Here is a 12,052-nt window from a genome sequence, read left to right on the forward strand (position 1 = left end):
GTCACATGGGGTTAATGGCCACTGTATATGGACTATGCAGGTTGAAAACACCAAAGGCTCTTTGGTTCACAGAACTGAAAATTCTAGGCACAACTGATTTCAGGTAGGGCTGGATCCAGGAGTTCAAATTATGTCATCTGGGTTGACATTGTTCCATCTGTGGCTGTGCTCTGCTCTGTGACATCTTCGCTGTGCAGGCGGGTTTTCTCCATGTGACAGGCCGGGTGGCCACGGACCGCCTGCCCCTGACTCACATCTTCCCTTTGGTTTCAACCATAGTCCCACAATTGAGGCTCACTGGTCTGGCGTAGGTCACGTGTCGGTGCTTGGGAACAGAGGTGGGAAGACTCCTCGTGGATCAAGAGTGGGAGAGGGGTGGTTCTCCAGAAAAAAATGAGGTGATGTCCCCAGAAAAAGTGTTGGTTTGTGGGAAGAGGCATTAAAGAGATGCTATGAAGGCAAAATAAAGCACAGCAGATGCCCACAATAGGTGAAAACTTACAACATTATGGTAAGTGGTAAAGTAAGTGTTAGCCATTATCATCCCAGTAATGATAGCACAGAATGCTAAACTAAGACTCTTAGAATCACGGAGATCATCAGAGAGCATCCAATTTGGTATTGGCAAATATAGAGAACATGGGTCTCAGTGACCTTAAATCCTGATTTCTCATCCCTCCCCCACCTTTTCAGTACCCCTGTCCAGGGACAAAGCTGAAAGGGAATTCTTTGGGTCTGGGGCAGGCAGGGCCGGAGGAGGGGGCAGGCTTTCACTGAGCTTACTGTGTACCCAGCACTTGCTGTTTCTTCCACATACACCCGATGAGGTAGAAGTTACCTCCATTGGGTGCACAGGGACATGGAAGCGAAGAAAGGGTATGTGACTTTCCTGGCCCACACAGCTGCCGGTGACAGACACTGGATTTGAAGACAGTTCTATGTGACTTCAAGGCCTTTGCTTTTCCCTTGTTCCTTAAGTCACACCGAGGAGGCCCTTCTTGCCCTGAGACCACCATGCTGTTGAAGGTGTTCCCTCAGACCCAGCGCCTTTGGGCCTGAGATTCATTCCTCATCCCCTCCCATCCCCAATGGGAACACCACCTCAGGGAACCTTGTTGAACTAAAGTGACCTAGAAGCCTTCCTGTGGAGGGAGGCAGGCAGCTGGGCTCACATACACGGAAGAAGAGGCCCAGGGTGGCCTTGAAGCTGCTGGGAGGAGCCGAGGTGGGGCCAGGCCTCGCAGGTGTCAGGAAGTCTGGCTGTGAGTCAGCTCCATCGCCAGCTCACTGTGTGGCTTTGAGGTGGCCAGCCCCCCCACCCCCAACCCGCAATGTTTCCTCAGAAGTGTTTCCTGTGAAAGTAGGGGTTGTAGCACCTCGAATTCTGGGGCCTCGCTTATTCCTAATCTGCAACACTTGGCCACCCGAATCCACCAACTTCCAGCTCTAGGAACTTAGCGTACGGCCACTACTGTACACATCAGCCCCTCTGCTCGGCATCCCTCTTTGACGGGACTGTGCCAAGTCATCCGTGTGGAGCCTTCACATTTCCCCCAGTGCTTGCAGCTTGAGATGGCCACGCACATAGTGGAGACAGTGGTGTGCTGAGTGCCATAGTGAGGGAATCTAAGGGGAGCTCAGAGGCAGCCCTGGGCAGCCCAGCCAGGAGGACAGAGGAGGATTTAGGGTGGCAGAGTGGAGGAAGTGGAAGGGTATTCCAAGCGAGGAGAGCAGCAAGGACCGAGACTTAGGAGCTAGGGTGCTGCCAAGAGGTTCTGTGTCACCAGGTGAAGGGCTTTGTGGGTGGGAGTGCAGGGGTACTGTGGAGGGACTTTCCCCCTAAGTCACTAGCTGTAAGCTTCTTGAGGACAAAGACTGTCTACACAGAGCCTGGTAGAGTAATCCATCAAAATAAATGTGTGGAATCGGGCAATCAGATAAGCCTGGGGAGACAGGACTCCCACCCAGGGAGGTGGCTGTTTTCCATCAGAGTGGCCCCGTAGCATCCCTTGATAACTTGGGATGCCTGTGGGTCTCAGAACTCTAGGGCACTGCATCCATCCTAACTTCTGGTGACTCAATGAGGGTAAGTTGTTTGGGGTGGCGGAGGGGTAGCAGAAGGCTCTTCGAGGAGGCCAGTGGATGGGCCTGGTAAGGAGGGACAACGGCATCCCAGGCAGAGGGATGGCACAGGTGAAGGCCTGTTTAAGGACTGATGGGGGAGAAATGGCAGAAGAGGAATCAGAAAATCAGGTCACAAAGGGCCTTGAGTAGCTGGTTGGGCTTTAGTCTGAGAGTGGGGGAGCCCCTGATGTTTGTGGCTTAGATCTGTGCTCTAAGAAATCCCTCCTGCAGTTGTTGGGCACCCCATGGGCCAGGTCCTGAGGACATCCAACAGTGAACAAAGCGAAGAACCCTCCATATCAAGGCTCATATTCTAGTGGGAAGAGGGATAAGAAACACACAAATAGGTGTACAGTATAATGTCAGGCTGGTATATGCAGTAAAGAAAAATCAGGCAAGGCCTGTCTGAGAACACACCAGAATGAAGTGTGGGAGCCAGCCATATGGATTTCCTAATGAAGAGCATTCCAGGCAAAGGACACTGCAGATGCAGGGGTGGGGGAGGTGAGTGCATCTCAGGTGTTCTGGGAACAGCCCAGAGGCCAGCGTGGCTAGAGTGATGTGAGTGAGGGGGAAACAACATGAAGTTGGAGAGGAGACTGGGGGAGGAAACAGGGTAGGGGCTTACAGTCCATTACAGGGAGTCTGGATTTTATCCTAAGCATTATGGGCTACCAAGATTTCAAAGAGGAACTGACATGACTTGATTTAAAAAAATCAGAGTGGGGGCGCCTGGGTGGCTCAGTTGGTTAAACATCTGACTCTGATTTTGGTTCAGGTCATGATCTAAGGGTCATGGGATAAAGCCCCATGTCGGACTCCGCTCTCAGCATGGAGACTGCTTGCCCTTCTCCCTCTGCCCCTTCCCCACTCGCGCTCTTTCTCTCTGTTAAATAAAATCATTAAATAAAAAACAGACTGGCGGTGGTGTGGAAATGGCTTGCAGAGACAGGGATGGGAGCAAGGAGATGGGTTAGGAAACCATATGGACGAGGGCAGTAGAAAGACATCCCTGGTGGCCTGGAGCGGGGATGTGGGGTGGAGGCTGGTGCAGTGAGTGAGGGTGAGGCCAGTGGGATTCAAGAGCTATAGAGGAGGTCAGATCATGAGGACTTGCTGACTCAGCGCCAGGCAGAGAGGGAGAAGGTAAGGATGACACCAGGAGGTTAAAGATGGGATGAGCAACAGGTTTCAGAGGGGGGAGATCTTACCACCACCCCTGCAAAGACCAGCTTTTCCTCATTTTGTGAAGGGTAGATGGAAGCATGGAGGGCAGAGTGGAACTAGGAGTAGCCCTGAGCTTCAGCCTGAGAGGGGCCCCCAGGCGGAGGCTGCTTTCTGCCTTCTCCTGAGACTCCTGAGACTCCACGAGGTCCTGCTCCCTTTCCTTCTCCACCCCCTGTTCTTTTTAGTGAGCCACTGGCCGGTTCTTCCTCCACAGCCCCTGGTGGCAGGAGCTGAGGCTCAAGGCTCGGCCACTGGGGGGCAGGACATAGCCAGGTTTCTGGAAGGCTGGACTCCTGGGGAAGGGGAGCAGCTTTCAGGGATGTACCCTGGGGATGGGGGGGTCTCTGCACAGCTGCACCTTCCCTGTCAGGGCTGGCTGTGGATCCAGTGGGCAAGGCCCTGGAAGCACACAAACCTGGGTTCACTTCCAGCTCTGTCCCCAGAAGCTCTGCAGTCCCAGTCAGGAAGCAGAGGCGAGGTACAGATTCGTTTCTGGGATCAAGTGAAGTGAGGTGTGTACAGTGCCTGGCACACAGGAAGGCAGTTATACGCAGGGACCCTGACTCACTCTTCTGGCCTCCCACCTCTGTTCTTAGGCATTCCATACTTTCCGCTACCTATTTGTCACCTTCTTACCACATATCTCGGCCCCTCCCTGGCTTTGCGCAGGCTGTCCCCCTCATCTGGAAGGTCCTTTCTCAGGTCTCTGTGAATCTTCCCATTGGCTCTCAAGAGTCCAGTCTGAAGGAATTACTTCCCAGAAGCCCTTACTGCCCTTTGTGTGTCCATCCTAGCCTCAGCACCGCCCCGCACACCTACTAGTTGCCTGAGTCCTTCCCTCCGCTGCATCAGAGGAGAGAGGGAAGTGGCTTTGATGTGGGCCTCTCCAGGACTTAGCTCCCAGCTCAAGTCCTCAAGGTGCTTCAGCTTCCTCACCCTCACTTTCTCCCCTGGGGCTTGGCTACCGGGCTGGCCCTGTGAGGTCTGAATGAGGTATGTGGAGGGCGGGCTGCTTACATCTGACTCTCGCTCTGCCTTACCCAGGCCACCTACATCTACATGAAGGCCGCCTACCTCAGCATGTTTGGAACAGAGGATTACAAGCCGTTTGGGGATGATGAAGTGGAGTTGTTCAGGTGGGTCCGGGGCCTCAGCCACATCTGCCCACAGCCACCCTGAGCTGTGGGCACCAGGGAGGGAGGTGGCGGGCTTCTTACCTCCCCTGGCTCTGAGCTCCCTGACCCTCCCGCAGGATGGCCCCATGTGCCTCATCACCACCACTTCCTACTGCTGCTTGTTCCGGCCCTTTGAATCTGTTCAGAGGGCTCCCCGCCCCCGCCGCCGGCCTCAAGAAAGGGGTTTTATCAACATCCTTTCCACTGAGCCTCTTTCTTCTGGTCAGTGGGATAGATGTGTGGACACTGAAGTTCAGAGATCTGAGGTCCCTTCTGCTGAGTTAGCCAGCTCTACTCAGAGAAGCACAGTAGAGAACCAAAATGTGGGAATCAAACAGGATCAAATCCAGCCTCTGCCGTTTCTTAGCTGTGTCACTGTGAACAATTTCAGTAGCTATAAAATGAGAATAACCACTTCTGCCTTGCAGGGTTGTTTTGTGAATCAAATAGAGACTATATTGAAGAGCCTGGAGTAGGGCCTGGAGCCACTGAATAGTGGCTGTTTTTATTTATTTATTTTTTTGGTTCACATTAGCTGTTTTTATTCTTATCTGTGCTGCTGATTGCCTTGTGAGAAGGGTCTAGAGCAGAGCTCAGCCTCAGCAGGCTGAGGATGGAGCCTTGGGCCTTCTTCCAGTCCTGGGTGAGGGCTGACCCCCAGCTTGCAGACCTGGGAGTGGTGGTAACCTGAGCTTCCCACTAACTGCTGTCATAGTTGTAGGGTGTTTTATCATTTACCAAGTGCCTCCACTTCTCCATCTCATAGCTCTTCCAGAAAGCCTGGGACAGTAAGTATCTGTGGGGGAGGAAGGATCATTTTCCCTCTACATTTCTAGGTTCTTGGCTAGAGACTGGCTGAGATACTCCCCCCACCCCTAATAATAAAAGATTAACAGGAGAGAAATAGGCCAGAGTTTAATAACGTGTATACCTCCTGTATACATGGGCGAGACCCAGGAAAACTGAGTCACTGAAATGGCCCAAGCCATCACCTTAAATATCATCCCCAGCTAAACATAACAGAAGATGTTGGGAGGTGGAGAGCCAGTTCTGAGAGGTTTTCAGGCAAAGCACAGTGAAGGAGGGTAAGGTGGTCCTGCAGATTTAAGTCTCTGCTTTCTCCTTTAAGAGTTTCTAGGGCTTGTCATCATCCTCTTTCAGGTACAGAGGAGAAAAGCCCTTATTATTGGGAGATCTCACTTATAAATGTAATTGTCTCTTACAAAAGGGCAGCTGCTACTAGGTTTTCAGAGCTTTTCCTGTATCTGCTGTTCCTTAACCAGCCTAACATAATCCTTATGCCAAAGAGGCATATTTCGGGGTGACAAATGCTGCTCCCCTTCATATCACTATCTCCAATTCAGAGATGAGAAAACGGGGGCCCAGAGAGGTTCCACAGTGAATAAGCAGGGGAGGTGTTTGGCAGGGAACCTCACAACTAGATCCAGCTGGATGGCTCAGGCCTGAGGGTCACAGCCACACCCAGTGACTGTGGCAGAAATCGGAGGGTGGGAATGGAGCTGGGTGGGTGAGGCCCCAGATGTGGAGGCTTGCCAGCTGCATGCATGTTACTCTGCACTTGGAAACAGCTAAGGAGGCCACAACTCACGTGGCAAGTTAATTAAAGGTTTGAGCCATGCGGTTGTGGGCAGGTCCTTCCCTTTCTCTGGGTGTTAATCTCCCCTGTGGAACTGGGGTCAGACTTCTGCTGGGCCTTCTGGGCCTGAGAGTGGAAGCAAGACAACTAGCAAAGCAGGCCTGGGGTGTTTGCTGACATTCTCACCTCTGCCAGCTGGTGTGGAGGAGGCCTCTTACCTAGCCTCGGGAAGTGGTCGGGTTTGGGGACAGGGCCTGTGATATAAGGCCACAGCCACAGGCTGTTGAGTCCGACACAGTCCCTCATATAAACTGGGGAAACCGAGGCCCAGAGAGGAGCCAAGCAGAGGCTGGGCAGGCTGGAGATCTCAGTCCTCTCTAGCTTTTTTCTTCCCCTCATCTCTTTCACAGAGCAGTGCCTGGCCTGAAGCTCAAGATTGCAGGGAAATCTCTACCTACAGAGAAGTTTGCTATCCGGAAGTCCAGACGCTACCTCTCCCCCAAACCGATCTCGTTGCCAATCCCTGCTCTGGTGGGTAGGAGGGTCTAGACTGTCCCTGTACTTCTTTGGATTGTGGGGATTAACTGAAAGCCAGAGATATTGCTACGGCCAGGGGGAAGTGGATGGGAGAGAAAGACCGTCATGCTCAGGGCCCTGAAAAGGATTTCACAGTTTCCTGGGACTGTGAGGGAAGCACACAAATAGGCCAGAGCCAGCCCCAGCCTGAGAAAATACTGGTCTGGTGGGGGCAGGGAGACAGGTGAGCAGGCTTCAGGCGCCTCAAGGTGGGAGAGCAGGCCCACACCCCTGTGCTCTGGCAAGGGCATCACTCAGCTGTTTGTGTTCCCACCCATCTGTTTCAGTCTCGTCACATGATTATAACTGTTTACACTGTCCCCCTCACTGGACCAAGTTTTTCTGAGGCCTAGGACCATGTTGTAGGGCACTGACTGTGTTCTTTACACCCATTGCCTCATTTGATCCTCACAACAGCCCTGAGTATCAGATGCTGGTAGTATCCCCATTTTACAGATGGGGAGAAGGCCTAATAGGTAAGTGGAGAGAGAAAATATCTAATAAATAGGTAAGATAAGTAGAAAGATAAAGTAACTTGTCCAGGTCACACAGCTAGTGAGTTGAAGAGTTAGAATTTAAACCTAGAATGGTTCTAGAGCCCAGATTCTGAACCGCTGTTATGATGCTACTTCCATGCATGATTTGAGCAGGCATCAGAGAAGTTTCCCAGCTCGTTAAGAGTCTTTGTTATTCAAATACTAAGGTAGCCAAAAAAGTGGAAAGGGCACTGCTTTTTTTTCTGGTCCTAGCTCCACTATTCACTAACAATGTGCCCTTGGATAGGGTTCCCCTTCCCTTAATGTAAGATTAGGAATCATATACATCTTGCCTGTTTCATACAGCAGTAACGAGAATTAGCTGATAAACTGTTAAATATTTTATGAATCAAAAACAATATCAATATACAGTTTATTATGTATCCTAGGTTATTTCTAAACACATTTTGAAGCTGTTTATAGCTTAAAATGTACAATAAAACTTATGGGGGTGATGGAAAGGGCAAGAAGTGACTATACCAGAAATTTAGGAGAATTTCTCAAACTATAATCTGCAAAATGCTATTTATGCCTAAAATAGTTTCTGTGATTAAATATATTTGGGAAAGACTGGCCTAAACAAAGTTTATACACTGTGGACCTTTTGGAGCCTTCATATAATAATATGTATGGTAAGTCTCCAAGAATAAGCTTGAAGATGATTTTTTTTCCCCTTATTTGGCCACAGACCTCTTTCTTTAAAGGAACATTTGCTAACTTAGGACCATATACACCATTTGAGGAATACTGGTTCTAAAATTCCCTCCCTAGAACATAATAACAAGAACCAAAATAATATCTTTTTAGAACTTTTTGTATACAAATCACTTTCACATCTATTACCTGGTTTCATAGTTTAGGAAATGCTAATGGAATTACTATAACAACATTTAATTTAGAATTCTGAGATTCCTGGCAGTGGAGGAAAGAAAGGAATCCGATGTGTTGCGTAGTTTTCATGATGGTAACTCAAGCCCACTGCCTTGGGAGAAGAGAGACAGGGTGACATGACAGTCTTAAGAGCTATTGTAAATCCTAAGTGCTTAAGTAAATATAGTTCCTTCAATATGGGAGGGTCCTGCCAGATGAGCAGGGAGGAGGACTTCCTGGAGAATGTGGGTCATAGCCTGGTCCTCAAAGTATGGGGGAAGAGTCTGGACACAGAGAGGTTGGGAGAGAGAGCAGGATAACCACCCAGGGAAGCCACGAACAGAAGAGTATTAAAAACTATGTGCAGGGCGCCTGGGTGGCTCAGTTGGTTAAGCGACTGCCTTCGGCTCAGATCATGATCCTGGAGTCCCGGGATCAAGCCCCGCATCGGGCTCCCTGCTCCACAGGGAGTCTGCTTCTCCCTCTGACCCTCCCCCTTCTCATGTGCTCTCTCTCTCTCAAATAAATGAATAAATAAAATCTTAAAAAAAAAAACTGTGCAGCTATGAGCAGAACAGTGAGGAAATGGGTCCATCTTAAATCCACATTGGTGTTAAGGTGAGATCCCAATATCCGTGATGAGGCTCCCTGCCACGGCCCCTTTGAGCCCTTCATAGGCTGGGCTGAGATCTGTCATAAAAGATTAGAGCTAGAAGGGCCTTTAATGATCCTCTTGATCTGAGCTGCCCATTTACAGCTGGGGAAACTAAGGCCCCACCTGGGAGGAAATCTTTGGACTGATTTGCGCTCAGGAGATGGTGTACATTTGGAATGGCTCTCAGGAAATGATGTACATTTGCAACGGCTATGCTGTGATTGCCCTCAGGAAATGATGTACATTTGGAATGGCTATGCTGTGATTGGGAAGCAGCCGGAACTCACAGATGGGATACTTGGGATTATCACCAAGGCTGAAGAGATGCTGAAAAAGGGCCCAGGTGACTAACCCCGGCCCTTGAAACTGCCAGGCTGAGTCAGATCACAGGTCTTTACGGTTAAAGTTTCCCTCTACTAAAAATGTTCTTCCTTACTTCTCTACCCTGGTTAGTGGTGCTTTGTCTTTCTAAGACTGAGCTTCAATGGCAGCTTCTCCAAGCTGTCCATTGTCCCCCAGGTAGGGTCAAGGCCTCCTCTGGGCTCCCACAGCCCCTGGGCTTCCTTCAATCAATCCTGATCTCACTACATTGTCACTGTCTCAGTATCTGTCTTTCCTTCCCAGATGTGAGCTTCCTGAGGACAGTGACCATGTGTGAGTTACCTCTCTGTCCCCAGGGCCCAGCAGAGTAGGGGCTCCATGAGTAACTGTTGCAGAAATAAACAAGCCTGTCTTCTTCCCTCACTCCCCTATTCTTAGAGAATGAGTACTCAGTGGATGATGAGTGCTTGGTGAAGTTGCTGAAAGGCCTCTGTCTGAAATACCTAGGCCGTGTCCAGGAAGCTGAGGAGAATTTCAGGAGCATCTCTTTCAAGTAAGTGCCTCTGTGGCTGCTCCCACTCCAGGTGGCCTACTGTTGGGCCCGTCTCCTGGGTAGAATTGGCAGGGTCCCTCCTTCCTCACCTGCACTCCAATGCTTGACTCTAGCCTACCCCCAATTCACTACATTTGTACTAGTGTCTGTTCTATGCCAGGATCCTTGCTGGGCACAGATCATTAGACCTCATTTCCCGGGGCCACCAGATTGCCTACCTACAGGAGTCCATCCACACTGAAGTTTTAGGTGAATGGTGCCTCCTAGAGTTTGTAATTCAAGTCTGCCCTTGAGGAGCACAAATGTTACAGGTAGACAGCTCTAGGCAACTCAGTCTGGCTGTGTTAAGAGGAAAGCAGGGAGGACAGTAGGTGCCCTGAGGAGGGACCTAAACATAATGCAAGATACCAAGAAAGGCTTTCCAGGGATGCCATTTTAACTGGGAAGTTTATCAGGCAGAGAAAGGAAAACAGGAGTTTTAAGTGGGAGTAAGTACAGCATGTGCAAATGCCTGGACACAGGATAAACACCCAAGGTTGGGGTGACAGTGATTAGGTCCTTCTCTGCTTGGGTGAAGTTTTATAGAGGGAAAGGGTTATAGATGAAATAAGGGGGACTAGACTGAGAAGGGCCTGGATGTTTTGCTTACAAGGCTGAACTTTATCCTGCAGACAGAAAAGATCAGGAAGGATACTGAGCAGGGCAGGTTTGGGTTTTAAAAGAGTACCTGACGCAGCATGGAGAGTGGGTCAGAAGGGCCGAGCCTGGAGACAGTAGACTTCCTAATTTAGTAAACCATATAACTTGGACAAAGGGGGTTGGCAACAGTGGGCATGGGCCAAGGACATGGCATGAGCCATAAGTTATCAGGGAACTGAGGCCCTAGGTGCAGAGGACTAGAAGGCTCTCATGTGGATCATAAGCCTTTCTACGGCTATGTGGTGGGAACCTTCCCAACTAGGATTCGTTATCAGAAAACCCCATGTGAAGGCATGGACTAGATCCTCCCACTCGGGGAAGGCTCAGGAAGACTCTGAAGGATATCTCAAGGGCAGAGCCAGTAAGCCATGTCCTCCTCTGTCCCACAGTGAAAAGAAGATTAAATATGATCACTACTTGATACCAAACGCCCTGCTGGAGCTGGCCCTACTGTTTATGGAGCAAGGCAGAAACGAAGAGGCTGTCAAACTCTTGGAAACTGCCAAGTAAGGCGTGGTTAGCGTCGGTCTGTCCTTTGTTCCCCCTGAGCTCAGGAGCTTCACCCGGGTTGGGGAAGAAGAACACAGGCAGCAGGGAGGAAGGGTGCTGGTAAGGGCATTATGGCAGGCCAGACGCTGGGCCTGTGTCCCTGGGACAATTCTCACCTGGTATAGGGAGGCTTCTTCAATTTGCCAGTGAGGATTGGAATCCCAGAAGCAGGGAGTGAATTATCCAGGGTTACACCATAAGCCAACTGCTGGGCTGGTAGGAAGACCCAGGTCTCCTGCCTTCTAGCCCCATGGATTTATTTCTTAAAATCATTCCCTCAAGCTTAGGGACTCAACAGGAATAAGAGTGGTTCCAGAGGGTACAATACCAGGGTGAGGGGTTACACATCCTTTCTGTTTTTCTCTACTGGACAAGGCCCAACTCTTTCTTTGGACAGAGACAGGGATTTAAGTGTCTGAAAATCTTCCTTGGCCTGGTAGTCTCCTACAGTTCAGATCGAAGGAAAAGCACTTCTTAGAGCAGCCTTATATGCCTCATTCTCTGGTCTTTTCCAGGCAGAACTACAAGAATTACTCCATGGAGTCAAGGACACATTTTAGAATCCAGGCAGCCATACTCCAAGCCAAGTCTTCCCTAGAGAATGGCAACAGATCCATGGTCTCATCAGTGTCCTTATAGTTTTATGCAGCACTCCAGGCTGGAAGACAGAAACAGCTGGACAGAGCTCCTGGAAACATTTCAACAAGATCCCCTCCCCTGCCCTGCCTTTGGGGTCCACCGGTGCTCCAGTGGGATAGCATGACATAGGTATCCATGCAGAAGGGAAGCCGGCATTTTCACCAGTGTGGCCAAGGGCCTTTACCAAGGACAGAGCAGGTGGAGTCCTCTGCCTGCCCTATCACACATACGGGTACTTGTTTTTCACTGTGATGTTTAAGAGAATGTATGAACAGTTTACATTTTCCTTAGAAATATTAGTGGGATCACAGTTGGCTTTAAAAACAAAAACAAAAACAAAAACAAAAACAAACCCACCACCTGTAAATCTTTGTTTTAACCCATACTTATCTGGAGGTAAATCTATATATGATGCTTTTCAAAATTCAGCAATGTCTCAGCTTCCAGGGCCAGAAGGACCATCAAGGCTTCTGAAGGTTGGGTGTAGATGTTGCACACTGACACCCACTACCTTACTTCTTACACCTCAGT

At 49.9% G+C, this 12,052-nt stretch overlaps 1 protein-coding gene across 13 annotated transcripts in view; it reads left to right on the forward strand.

Moving 5' to 3' along the window:
* Window positions 1–11,757, forward strand: part of TTC39A (tetratricopeptide repeat domain 39A) — a 51,982-nt gene extending 40,225 nt beyond the window's left edge. For all 13 annotated transcript variants that reach the window (XM_025871583.2, XM_073896761.1, XM_073896757.1 and 10 more), the window contains 6 exons: window positions 4,396–4,487; window positions 6,534–6,654; window positions 8,992–9,103; window positions 9,520–9,634; window positions 10,723–10,839; window positions 11,398–11,757. In XM_025871583.2, coding sequence (XP_025727368.2) covers window positions 4,396–4,487; window positions 6,534–6,654; window positions 8,992–9,103; window positions 9,520–9,634; window positions 10,723–10,839; window positions 11,398–11,521 — 681 coding nt within the window. In that variant the 3' untranslated portion in view covers window positions 11,522–11,757. The remainder of the gene's footprint in view (window positions 1–4,395; window positions 4,488–6,533; window positions 6,655–8,991; window positions 9,104–9,519; window positions 9,635–10,722; window positions 10,840–11,397) is intronic.
* Window positions 11,758–12,052: the final 295 nt, after the last annotated feature.

The sequence above is a fragment of the Callorhinus ursinus genome, unplaced genomic scaffold (genome assembly GCF_003265705.2).
Source record: "Callorhinus ursinus isolate GAN/ISIS: 27379988/994484 unplaced genomic scaffold, GSC_fseal_2.0 scaffold9, whole genome shotgun sequence".
NCBI lineage: Eukaryota > Metazoa > Chordata > Mammalia > Carnivora > Otariidae > Callorhinus > Callorhinus ursinus.